The 12,710-nt window shown below is 34.4% G+C and overlaps 2 protein-coding genes across 3 annotated transcripts; one reads left to right on the top strand and one right to left on the bottom strand.

Moving 5' to 3' along the window:
• Nucleotides 1-3,564: 3,564 nt before the first annotated feature.
• Nucleotides 3,565-7,414, bottom strand: LOC111053204 (glycine-rich cell wall structural protein 1-like). 2 transcript variants are annotated; one of them, XM_039427794.1, is made up of 4 exons: nt 7,277-7,411; nt 4,773-5,436; nt 4,437-4,724; nt 3,565-3,772 (listed from the first exon to the last, which is right to left on the bottom strand). In XM_039427794.1, the coding sequence occupies exons 1-3, from the start codon at nt 7,283-7,285 to the stop codon at nt 4,504-4,506; spliced, it is 894 nt and encodes a 297-aa protein (XP_039283728.1). In that variant the 5' UTR covers nt 7,286-7,411; the 3' UTR covers nt 3,565-3,772; nt 4,437-4,503. The 2 variants fall into 2 exon arrangements, with proteins under 2 accessions (XP_039283728.1, XP_039283727.1); XM_039427793.1 differs by having other exon boundaries at nt 4,437-5,436; nt 7,277-7,414.
• Nucleotides 7,415-9,981: 2,567 nt separating this feature from the next.
• LOC111053203 (spore coat protein SP85-like) lies at nt 9,982-12,374 on the top strand. Its single transcript, XM_022340056.2, has 2 exons — nt 9,982-10,136; nt 11,655-12,374. The coding sequence occupies exons 1-2, from the start codon at nt 10,125-10,127 to the stop codon at nt 12,237-12,239; spliced, it is 597 nt and encodes a 198-aa protein (XP_022195748.2). The 5' UTR covers nt 9,982-10,124; the 3' UTR covers nt 12,240-12,374.
• Nucleotides 12,375-12,710: the final 336 nt, after the last annotated feature.

Raw genomic sequence — 12,710 nt, 5'->3', positions numbered from 1 at the left:
CATGTTCGTGCCCAATATTTCTTCCAGTGTCTGGAGAAAAAGGGAATTATGAAGCTAGGTTACACTATGTAGCAGAGCTACATGTAGCTCAGCTATAAAGCTCTGCTACAAGTTCAAAGAGTGACTTTGGAGATATGCTATATAGCAGTTGAGCCTATTTTCTCAGCTATATAGCAGAAAATGAGCTATCCAAAATTTACAAAATTATCCAATATCTTCTCTCTCTTCTCTGTGCAGAAGCATCACAGTAGCTTCGCCGAAAGCAGTGGCTGCTGCAAGAACTACATTCTTCTTTGGCATCTGGTTGGGATAACTAAGCATTGAATAGTGGTTTATTCCAAACTATATGTAGCTCTACTACATGAAATTTGCATAGATCTCCTTATAGCAGAGCTATATGTAGCTCAATTTCATATAGCTCCCCAGCTACATATAGTGTACACTACTATAATGTAATGTATAATGTACTATAGTGTACAACTACATAAAGTGTAAACGTAGCTTTAGGCTATTTGCTTTCATACCAATGAGTCCTGTAATACAGGACTGCTGACTCAGGTAATGATTTAGATTGCACAGGTAAAACAGACTTTTGAAAATAAATTGGAGAGAATCTTACGGCTAGTTACATACACATCGATTTTTGGTCGTACGATATTTTACCGTCCTTATAAATTCTATTAGATTGAACAGATGATTTCAAACATATGATGTTTGCCAAGTTCCGTTTAATCTCATAGAATTCATAGTGACGACAAAATATCGTACGACCAAAAATCGATGTGTGTGTAACTAGCCTACCTGTACATTATCTTGTAGAGGATCAGCAATAATATTACTGTCCGGTATCTTGATTTCTAAAAAACTATTCAACTCATCTTCAGGAAGATTCATGAGTTTGTCTAAATCTTCATTATCCAAGATTTTGTACATTATAACGAAAAAATCTGGTGTGGTACACTCACACAACTTTCCTTGCTCATATTTGAAACTACGATCAGACTTCTGTATATGTGTATATATATAATTGTTTTCAAAGTACTTTTTCTTTGTGTGAATTGTGGAATTCGATGATTCTTTCAGTCGTCATTTTTTAAAGTCGTCAAAACAGCTGTTCTACAGATGAAATATCTCGACTATGTGTTCTTTTTATGAACTGCGCTACATACCTACCTCATGCACGAGAAGGAGATTACTAAGTCCATTTCCCAAGGATGGGGTGGACCCCCATTGGTTTCCCAGAAAGGAGACTCTGCCAGTTGCTAGAGCTGATAAATAACTATACAGGGTATGAATTTGAAAAAAATCGGTCAAGTTATTTTTGAGAAAATCGTGAAAAACATGGTTTTTTAGTTTTTTTTCTAAAGAATATTACGGAGCTCCTGCAATTTTCCCAGGAAAAAACTCATGTTATTTGATAGGGCTCATGAATAGCTATCCATGGTATGAATTTGAAGAAAATCGTTAGAGCTGTTTTCGAGAAAACGGTGAAAAACATGGATTTTTAGTCATTATCCGCCATTTTTCTCAAGAATATTACGGAGCTCCTGAAATTTTCCCAGAAATGAGACTTATGCCAGTTGATAGGGCTTATAAATAGCTATTCATGGTATGAATTTGAAAGAAATCGTTCGAGCCGTTTTCGAGAAAACCGTGAAAAACATGGATTTTTTGTTATTATCCGCCATTTTTCTCAAGAATATTACAAAGCTCCTGAAATTTTCTCAGAAATAAGACTTAGGCCAGTTGATAGGACTTATAAATAGCTATCCATGGTATGAATTTGAAGGAAATCGTTAGAGCCGTTTTCGAGAAAACCGTGAAAAACATGGATTTTTAGTCATTATCCGCCATTTTTCTCAAGAATATTACGGAGCTCCTGAAATTTTCCCAGAAATGAGACTTAGGCCAGTTGATAGGACTTATAATAGCTATCCATGGTATAAATTGAAGAAAATCGTTAGAGCCGTTTTCGAGAAAACCGTGAAAAACATGGATTTTTAGTCATTATCCGCCATTTTTTCCGCCATCTTGAATTGGATTTCATTGAATTTCTTATTGTCGGATCCTCATGGTATAAGGACCTTAAGTTTGAAATTTCAAGACAATCGGTTAATTAGGAATGGAGTTATCGTGTTCACAGACATACACACATACACACACACACACACACACACACACACACACATACACACACACAGACCAACACCAAAATCATTTTTTGGACTCAGGGGACCTTGAAACGTATAGAAAACATGAAATTGGGGTACCTTAATTTTTTTTGGAAAGCAATACTTTCCTTACCTATGGTAATAGGGCAAGGAAAGTAAAACAATCATCCACAATAATTCAATAAACAATAACTCCACAATAAAACTGTAAAACAATAAAACTGTAAAACAATAAAACTGAGAGAAACACAATAACATAACCTCAAAGTCTCCTCACATGTGACTCCTCTAACGGCCCAATGTTGTTCTAAAACAACAGACATAAAATTTTGAATATAAATGATATTTTTGTTCAAGTTTCTATTCCTATGACTGATATTTCATCATGAAATAATAAACAATTATATGGATATTTTCTATTCTAATTTTCAGTTCTTTAGAATTTTATAAAAAATTATAAAAACCGAAGAAAATTGTCACATTGAAGTGTTGGTACAATTGGATATGACATCATGAAATAATAAACAATTATATGGATATTTTCTATTCTAATTTTCAGTTCTTTAGAATTTTATAAAAAATTATAAAAACCGAAGAAAATTGTCACATTGAAGTGTTGGTACAATGGATATGACAGCTGCTTTTTCAGAAATTAGACTGCATTTGAGTGCTCTCTAGTGGTATAATACTAAACTAGACTAATGTAGCTTTCAAACAAGGCCAGTAGATGGCAGATTCATTAAATCACTGATCCAATAGACATCATAGAAAGTCATGTTGTTCAGGAACAACAGTGGGATAGAAAGGGTTAAAACTTGAAACTGGATAATGATTAATATTTATCCTTTTTTCTGTTCTCACATGAACTCATCTCAAGCATGGAAAAAGATAGCATAAGAAGATCTCCCTTGGTATAGGGTGTTGATGTTCCAATTTTCAATGTTTACTCACGCTGATAGTCCTGGTAGTTATGTGACGCTGGTAGTTTCTCATACTGAACCGTTCTTACACATTCACCCGCCCGAAACATTAATAATGGACAGTAGTCGACAGTAATCGGATTGAGTTAACAGAAAACTTGCTTGGAATTTCAGACATGAATGACCTATACCATGGGATACCTTCTCATGCTATATTCTCTCTATAACTCTAGTTATTCCTCCAGCAGACAGTTCAATTTTTAAATCATAATTAAAGTTTCCCTTCATTTAGTTATCAATTTTAATTTCCAATTAAAATTTGATACTGCCTTTTATTGAGAAGTTTTTTCTTGATGTCACAAACAAAAAATCAGTATAAAGATAGGCCTAGGAGTTTCAGTATAGTAATGTTAATATGTATAGTAGTATGGTAATGAGAAACATGGTAAGAATGAATTTGGGAGTACACATTTCAATATTAATCAAGTTTATTGTTACAAAATCCACTGTCAGTATCAAAAAGTGAAATTCTACAAATTTATATCTACAAATAGCATATCAATTCATTTAGTATTAAGTATATTATTACAAAAATAAGTCTCTATCCCATTAAAATTCTTCTCCTCGAACAAGAGCCATTCCTTCCTTCCACAAGGATGTCACAAAAGATTGACATCGATCCTGGAAAACAATAGTGAGTACACATTAATTACAGAAACTTTATTCATCTCAACTATTAGTACTTGAATAATAATTATGGTTGTCATGCTCTTTTTTTACCAATAGGCTAGAGGAAGTTTCCTTGAAATATGACGACAAATAATCAATATTCTTATATTGCAATGAGTTTCAGTATTATTTTATATGATATGATCTGCAAATATGGAATGGAATCCTTGGAGATTAAAGTTCAACAATAAGAGATTCTACAACACTGCATAAATAATATAATGACTACCACTTCCAATTGTTCTGTCTATATTTAGTGTAACATTTTGAGGAAAGACCATTGTACCACAGTTTCTAATACTGTAAGTAGAGATATGTTGTGATAGATTCCAATCTCTCCTGTACCATTAGTTTCTTCTTTGTACAATCTATCATTCATTAGCTTCCTCTTGTATTGGAATATCACCTATTGAGAATGAGTTTCTGATTGATGCCCCTGGTACTCATCATTGATAAATTTCTCTACAATTATTTATTATTTTTCGCAACAGTTGATCAAAATTAATGATAGATGTTTCAGCTGCCTTTTCCTGTGATTAAAAACGGAAGCATGACCTGATGAGAACTATGGAGATATTAAAACATTGCTGATACATGCTATAATGACTTTATTCACCTGATGAAAATCCTGGATTGAGACTCTCTCTTCAATCGACACCCATATGAATGCTGCACTGGGCTCTCTATTTTCTGAAAAACCGTGCCAGAGACTGAGGAGGTCCATAGGTTGGTGAGGGAGGAACTGGAGGTCCAAAAGCAGGACCAGCAGGGGGTCCAAAAACAGGGGCAGCTGATACAGGGGATGCAACAGCAAAGGGGCCAGCTGGGGCGAATGCGGGACCAACTGGTGGAGCAAATCCTGGGCCTGGTGGTGGAGCAAATCCACCTGCTGGAGCAAAAGCACCTGCTGGAGCGGCAGCAAATCCTGGACCAGGAGCTGGAGCGAACCCACCAGCTGCTGCTGGAGCAAAAGATGATACGCCAACAACTCCTGGAGCAAAAGCTACACCAAATCCAGGACTTGATGCAGCAAAACCACCCGATCCACTCCCAGCTGAACCTGATGACCCAAATCCACTCGATCCACCCCCAGCTGAACCTGACGACCCAAATCCACTCGATCCAACCCCAACTGGACCTGATGACCCAAATCCACCTGATCCACCCCCAACTGGACCTGATGACCCAAATCCACCCGATCCACCCCCAACTGGACCTGATGACCCAAATCCACCCGATCCACCCCCAACTGGACCTGATGACCCAAATCCACCCGATCCACCCCCAACTGGACCTGATGACCCAAATCCACCTGATCCTCCCCCAACTGAACCCGATGACCCAAATCCACCTGATCCACCCCCAACTGGACCTGATGACCCAAATCCAGCAGAGCCACCTCCGGCTCCAGCTCCAGCATTGGAGTCAACTCCGACTGGAGCACCTGCGAACGACCCAGATGCTGCTGGTGCAAAACTTGGAGCACCGCCAAAGGACGGTGGAGGGGCGAATGAGGCAGCTGGCCCTGCTGATGGTGGCCCGTATACATTGGCTGGAGCTGACAGCTGACACCTGACCTCGGTCAGAGCAGTCAACAGTAGACAGAATTTGACGACCTGCAAATATGATAAGAATATGTAAATTACGAGTAGCCCTTACAAAGAAAGTGAATATTATGAGAAGCTACATTCCACTAACACAATCTTCATTGGCAACAGTATCATTCATTCATTGTTTATCCTTATTAGAATATAATGCAATATCTGGCAATTAATAATTTGGGAGTGAACCACATCATTTCAAGTATTTAAAAATGATTAATATTATAATTAAATTCAAACAATTCCGCAGGCATCATTCACATTCAGAAGAGCTTAATTGTTTTTTTTCAAATTTACTATTGCTATCTAGTCATGAGACTAATGAGCATTTTATCGGACCTAACCTACTAAATACGAAGAGCATGATGAGCATTTTTTTCACACTCACACTTCAAATGTAGGAAAATAATGAATAATTTCTTCATAGTCCAGTCAAGGAAAGGTTATAGAGGGAAAAGTTTGGAAGACAATTTTCGACCCCACAGTTCTGTTTAGGGTAGTAAGGAGGTAAACATATAAAAAGTCCCCACCCCTATCCACTGTGCTAAGGGGGTGGTTTAAAGGTACCATTGCTTGGTTTCTCGCATAAAACTCAAAAACTATGTATCCCAAGGACTTTACTGTAATATAAAAAAATTAAAGCTCACATAACTTCCTACATTAGCCTATTCATTTTTCAACTTTTTTCATAACTCCACTAGTTTTTGAGATGTCACATTCACATATAGATTTGTACATGAAAACGATCGGCTGAAAGATGTGTTGGTTTCAACACGAAACTGCAGTCCTATGTACAAATCTAATAAATGTTGATATGACAGAAATGGAACTGTGATTTCTCAATTTTTTTCTTGAACAAATGTATGAAAGATTAAACTTTATTATTTTTCAACAATAAGCAATGATTTTGAAAAGCCCTATCATTAATACGGGTTTATATGGTTCAATACGAGTATATACAGTCTATTAATGCCAGATAGTATAGATGACTTAGCTTGTTTGCAACAACCAACATTTATAAACTCATAACTATATACAGTTTTCGCCTATGGTACCTGTAGTAATCACATACTCCCTTGTATTTTCTATTACAATAATATAGTACCCACAGTAAAAGGTTATAATATAACTTAAATAATATCCAGTAAAACATTACAGGTGCCTCCAAGCTCTTATCTGAGCATATGATATTGGTTGATAAACATGATAGACGTTTGTTCAGTTACAGGAAACGTTCACAACAGAACAATAGATTATCAAGTTACGTAATACTCCACAGAATAAATAGATTGTCCGTTACTATATTAGTGGAGATTCCAACATTTTCTCTTTCGTCTACAGCCTGATATTGTACTGCAGTCTTGTCTCTTCACACTAATGATGAGCTATAAATATTGAGTAGCCTCGTCTCTCTTATCTTACGTTTGACAATATTGTAGAATAATAATGTATCAAATAATTCAATTGTCATCAATCGATTCAAAAGCTATCAGTCAATCTATCAGACCTCTTTTCCCAGACAATAATGAATTGTAATTTCGAAAGAGAAGAGGCAATAAGATCACTTATTTTCAAAGCAATACTGGAAATTTTCCAGGTATGGTCAATTTTTATCATTATATATTATTTTTCAATACTTTATTCTCAGAAAGATGATTATAATAATCATAAGAATCTAATGTAATATGTTGACTGAATAAAATTAGTTGATAGTTAGAGATATATGAAAAACTGTTGAATCATGGAATTGATGTAGTCCAACTCAATATTATCAATCAGTGAAAAGTACAAAATAATCATTGATTATAAAATGATTATCCAGTTCTAGTATCCAGTATAAGAGTAAGTAACTTACGGTATTCATGATGACCTCCTCAAAGACTAATCGAGAATCGTACTTGAACTATTTCATTTATATACCCATTCAGAGAAAGAATGCATATATAGGCCATCATCTGTTGATCCTATTCAATACTTTCAAAAATTATCAGTGAATAACTGATAATCTTTCATTCAATGAGTTTATTCAAAGAAATCGAAAATAAAAGTAGCTATCAGATTTGAAAGATCGAGTGAATAAAGAATAATCATATATTCCAATATTGAATTATAGTCGATCATTCTATTCTATAAGTGGTAGGTTTTCCATGGGAAGATGATAAAAGAAGATAGGCATTGACTAAATGCTGACTGATTCAACTAAATATAGTACAACAGCATCAAGATTTGGGTCAACCATTATGTTTGTTTACTTCCTCTAGGATTAAATTTATTGTTAGTAACAACAATACATACACATTTTTCATGTATCCTTTTGAGTAAGAGAATTGAGTCATAATGAGCACCAATCTGATCAATAAATATAAAATGTTGAAAAAAATGTATACGATTATGAACATTATCATTTAATATCGGGGACCGAGCTTCGCTCTGGATACAAAAGCATAAAAAGTGTATTACAAATGAAGAAATTATAATAACATTCATACAGAAATCACATTCGAATCACGGTAAATTGAGATTAATTCCCAGAGGAAAGCAAAAATTTCCCTTACAAAGGCCCAGTTGCACAAAAGCCGGTTAAATTTTAATCCTGATCAACTTCACGTGAACCGAATCAGAGAAGTTTTTTTGAATCAGGCTTTTTGAAACCGACACTAAGTACCTGATTGAATGATTACAAAAGTTGAACAGCTGAGTCATAATTTTGACACAGTCCCACACTCATGAACTTGCTTACTCACTTCCATCACCAACAGACGACGAAATAATTATTATCAGCTGTTTTTCCAAGGATGAATAATTATTATCCTTTTAATGTCCTTCAGCGAGTTTTCTCAGGGGTCTCATCCCTAGTGCAATCAAATCTTTATAGTATAAACCTACAATGTTCTGAATTTCGTGAGAATCTTTAGAGCCGTTTTTGAGATTAAACATCTTAACATCTGAACATCAAAATATCTCAACATATCAACAGAAGTTGCTCGTTAAATAGTGTATGATATGAATAATTTTATATGATAATGATTTATTTCACAGTGACAGCTAGGAATCACTAAATTGGTTAATGCAGAGAAATTCATAAATAAATCATCAAAAATTGAAGAAGAAATCTATTCAAATAAGCACTTGATTTGTTCAAGACATTTTTTTCAGCACAGTTCTTCAATTAGTTATCATCAATTTCAAATTGATTAAAATTCATAAATTATTGTATCAACAAAAATATATCAAATCAAATCATTCTTTATTGTTGCAAAACATTACAATAATGTTAAAAACAAACGTCATATAAATTAAAAGAAAGTCAGTTATACAAAAGTCCAGTATTATACAAAAGAAATAAAGACCGTCAAATTCCTAATAGCCTAGCTAGTCAAAACAATCTTAAAATATAAGATAACATTCAAGAACATCAGATTTGTCAATAGTGATAACAACCTCAAGCAGGCACCTCATTGAATTATGAAAAAGTTTTCATTGAAATTCATTGATTCCAATCTATTTCGAAATATTCATCAACAGAATACAAACATTTCTTTATCAATATTTCTTTTATCACGCTCTTAAATTCATTCAGAGGCAGCAATTTGAAATTATATGGAGTAGAGTTATATAATTTCACTGACATGAAATGAAAATTTTTTTTGAGATTTTGTGTGAGTGTACTGCTCAATTCTAGGTTTGAGTTTATTTCTTGTGTTGAAATTGTAAAAATTACTGTTTATATTATACTTTTCCAAATTACTATGCACATAACAAACATCATATAAAACATACAATGAGGGTGGTGACAAAATTTATAAAGAGATGTCTACAATGTGTATTAAATGGAACATTGCTGATTATCCTTGCAACCTTCTTTTGTAGAATAAAAATAGATTTCGCTTTCACACTATTCCCCCCAAAAATAACACCATAAGTGAGGAGACTTTGAAAATGAGCAAAATATACATTGAGCAGGATGGATGTAAGCACTGTCACACTAAGTCTACGAATCATGTAGGAAGCTTCTGCTAATCTACCAAATAAGTAATCTAAATGCGCATCCCAAGACAAGTTCTCATCCAAATAGATACCCAAGAATTTAAGGGAATGCTCCCTTAACTCCCTAGTGAATCTAAAACTAATATCAGCGGTTTTACTCTTATTAAGTGATTGATTGTTTGCTGCACACCAGTCATTTATAATTAAATCACTTTAGTTTGTCTCTCTTTCCAGCTCAGTTTTGGACTGACAATTAATTTTTAAACCCAAGTGGTCAGCAAAAAGGTAGCCATCAATATGGATGCTATCAATATTACATGGTAGATCATTAATGTAGACATTGAATGAACTTTCAATTATCATCATTTTATGGATGTTTGTTGAAAAACCGCAATGTTTTCCTCATAGCATGTTCATAATTTATTCTAATCACTTTATATGATTCAAGACATGAGATTAACTCACGCTAAAAGGAAAAAGAACGAACTGGAATCGATAGAGCTTTGGAGATGAGTTCGACTGCGTTTTCGTCATAATCTGTCTTTAGGCTTCAGAAGAGCGATGATCTCCTCTCTTAATTGCTGAATGATAAGGACTTTGTCGTAATGGGGTGATAAAACGCTGGCTGTAGAAAACTTCGAATCACCACTCATAAAATGAATCTAGACAATAGACTCCGGTTTTAGCGAATGTGTCGGTGATGTGACAAAGAGAGGATGTTATTGCTGGTGAGTTTCGAATTTCACAAAATAAATTATTCTAGAACTGTGATAGAAAATACTTTAGGCCTACTGAAAGTAGAGATTGGTATAATATGATATATTGTGAAAGCATGTATTGGTTTATTATGATTGACAACTAATTTTTCTGTTTTATCCACCGTTGGAAAATCCAATTTTTCTAATAATTCAAGTGGAATTGTATTCTATTCTGCATATATTGTATGTGATTTCATTTATTGCAAAATTGCGATGATCGATATGTAAGCTGAAAGTAGTCTCAGCAATTCATAATTTTTATTTCATCATTCTGATTCTCAATACAAAAATTGAGTTGAATATAATTATTTAACTCAATAATCAATAGTCTTTGGAATCATTATATCCATTAATCAGTATTAATAAATAACTCACGAACTCAGTCTTCCTTTATTGTTTCTTCGAGTGAGCAAAATCAGTGAAGTAAGTTTGGAATATAAATTTCAATTGTTCCATCTATAGGAGCACAGATGTTGTGTATCAAAGCCTAATGGACCTACAATAGTACATATTCTATTCTTCTCACATTCTGACAATATTCATATTTGAAGTGATAATAAATCTTATCATAATATCATGAGAATTGAACTCACAATGTGTGCAATTTTTTTATTCCCCATGACCTTCTTATATGAATTAACCACAACTATAATGATAGTTGAATGACATCATACTTTTTTGTGCCCTATATTGCGAGGTATATTGTCATAGATGTATTCAATGAACAAGATTACTAGAATGAATAGAAATATAAATCTGAGTACCCTTTTAAATTATTTCGTCACGACATGTTTCGGCTACTAATGCCATTTTCAAGTGATTCAAAAATAAATAAATATTGATGGAAGATTCTTATTCATATTCTCATTTATATTGAAAGAAAAAGAAACAAGATTACTAGAGTACGAGGGATTCATTTGAGTTGTTGTTATACTATTAGCTCATCAATCCCAAATTAATACAGAATAGGACAATGAAGTATGGTTAATCAGGAAAAGCAGTTACACACTCATCTTTTTAAGAAACATTTCCTTCAATGTGTACATTCAACTTCACCATTTTCATAAATAGAGTGTATGAATTTTAACATTTTGAATGAAAAAGACTAAGAAATTGTCAAAAAACCACAGATTTACAACTAATATTAAAGGTATTTACAACTTCTCAACTACACAAACAGTTGAAAAACTTTAACATTGATTACCGGTACATTTGCTACTCATAAGAGGAATGGATGAATTTCAAATCATCCATATTTTATTGTCCAAGTCTGTATAATAGCTAAAAACTCAATTATCAATATAAAATTCTAATTCATTTCTTTCCATACTTTATTGATTCAAAACTATTGTATTATTCACAAGAAAATTGACAAGTCTTGAAAACGGTGAATACCAAATTAGGAGAATTTTGTGACCATCTATAAGTTCTCTCATGTTTCACAAATATATTTTAGAATAACAGTGATTATTCACTTTTGATTGACAGGTGCTGTACATTGTGTCACTTATTGGCCTATCATCGCCTGACAATGACTGCAGCCTAACTGGAAAGCAACTCATCTATTACCCATACTACCAGGGAGCACAGCCCATTTCATGGCTGACAACAACACCAGCAATCCTGACAACAACTACAACAACAACTTCAACAACTTCTCCTCCTCCTCCTCCTCCTCCTACTTCTCCACCGACACTTCCTCCTACGCCTCCACCTACTCCTCCACCAACCTTTCCCCCACAAACTCCTCCCCCTCAACCACTGATCACCGGTGTGAACCCCTACGATAACAATTACAACAACATTTACAACGAGTACTTATCAACGTACATCAATGTGCCGATGTATGCCGGGGCACAAGTGATCGCTACACATCCTAACAAGACTCAAATACTGCAGATGCAAAAACCACCGCAAGTGTATAAACCACCAGTGATTCTCCCCCCTGTGGCTCCTCCTCAGACTCCCCCTCCTCCTCTTCCTGTACCGGTGCCGGCCAAACCATCCGATATAAGACCCGAATTTGTAATGGTGGATACGATGGTGCCCCATAAGTCTGGCAGGGAGCCCTGAGACGTCAATCATTGTATTGCAAATTGTTTAGATCCAGTATTTCTGTGGTGCCGTGGAAAAAATATATTTTCTGTTTTTTCGTGTTGCATTAATTGTCTTTTCAATCATATTATATTCAAAAGTACAAGATTTGTACTCATTGCTCATCTTATCAAATCTTTTGTATTATGAGGTAATCGTTTCAAAAGTAAAGCCATAGAAAAAATATAGTTGCAGAAATTTGTTTCTCTGTGCTAGTACTCAATAAAATGTTTCAACGTGCTATAAACTATCCCATAAGTAGATGTGCCACTTTCTGAATAATGTGATAATCCATTAATTTCTACAAAGTCGATGTTCTACGTGCTATAAACTATCCCATAAGTAGATGTGCCACTTTCTGAATAATGTGATAATCCATCAATTTCTACAAAGTCGATGTTCTAGATTTATAAATTCAGAGTTTACTTTTGTGCATGAATTGTCAACAGT

Source organism: Nilaparvata lugens, chromosome 5 (assembly GCF_014356525.2).
Source record: "Nilaparvata lugens isolate BPH chromosome 5, ASM1435652v1, whole genome shotgun sequence".
NCBI classification, from domain to species: domain Eukaryota; kingdom Metazoa; phylum Arthropoda; class Insecta; order Hemiptera; family Delphacidae; genus Nilaparvata; species Nilaparvata lugens.
Note: the sequence above shows the minus strand (reverse complement) of the source record. Positions and strands in the feature narration are given on the sequence as shown.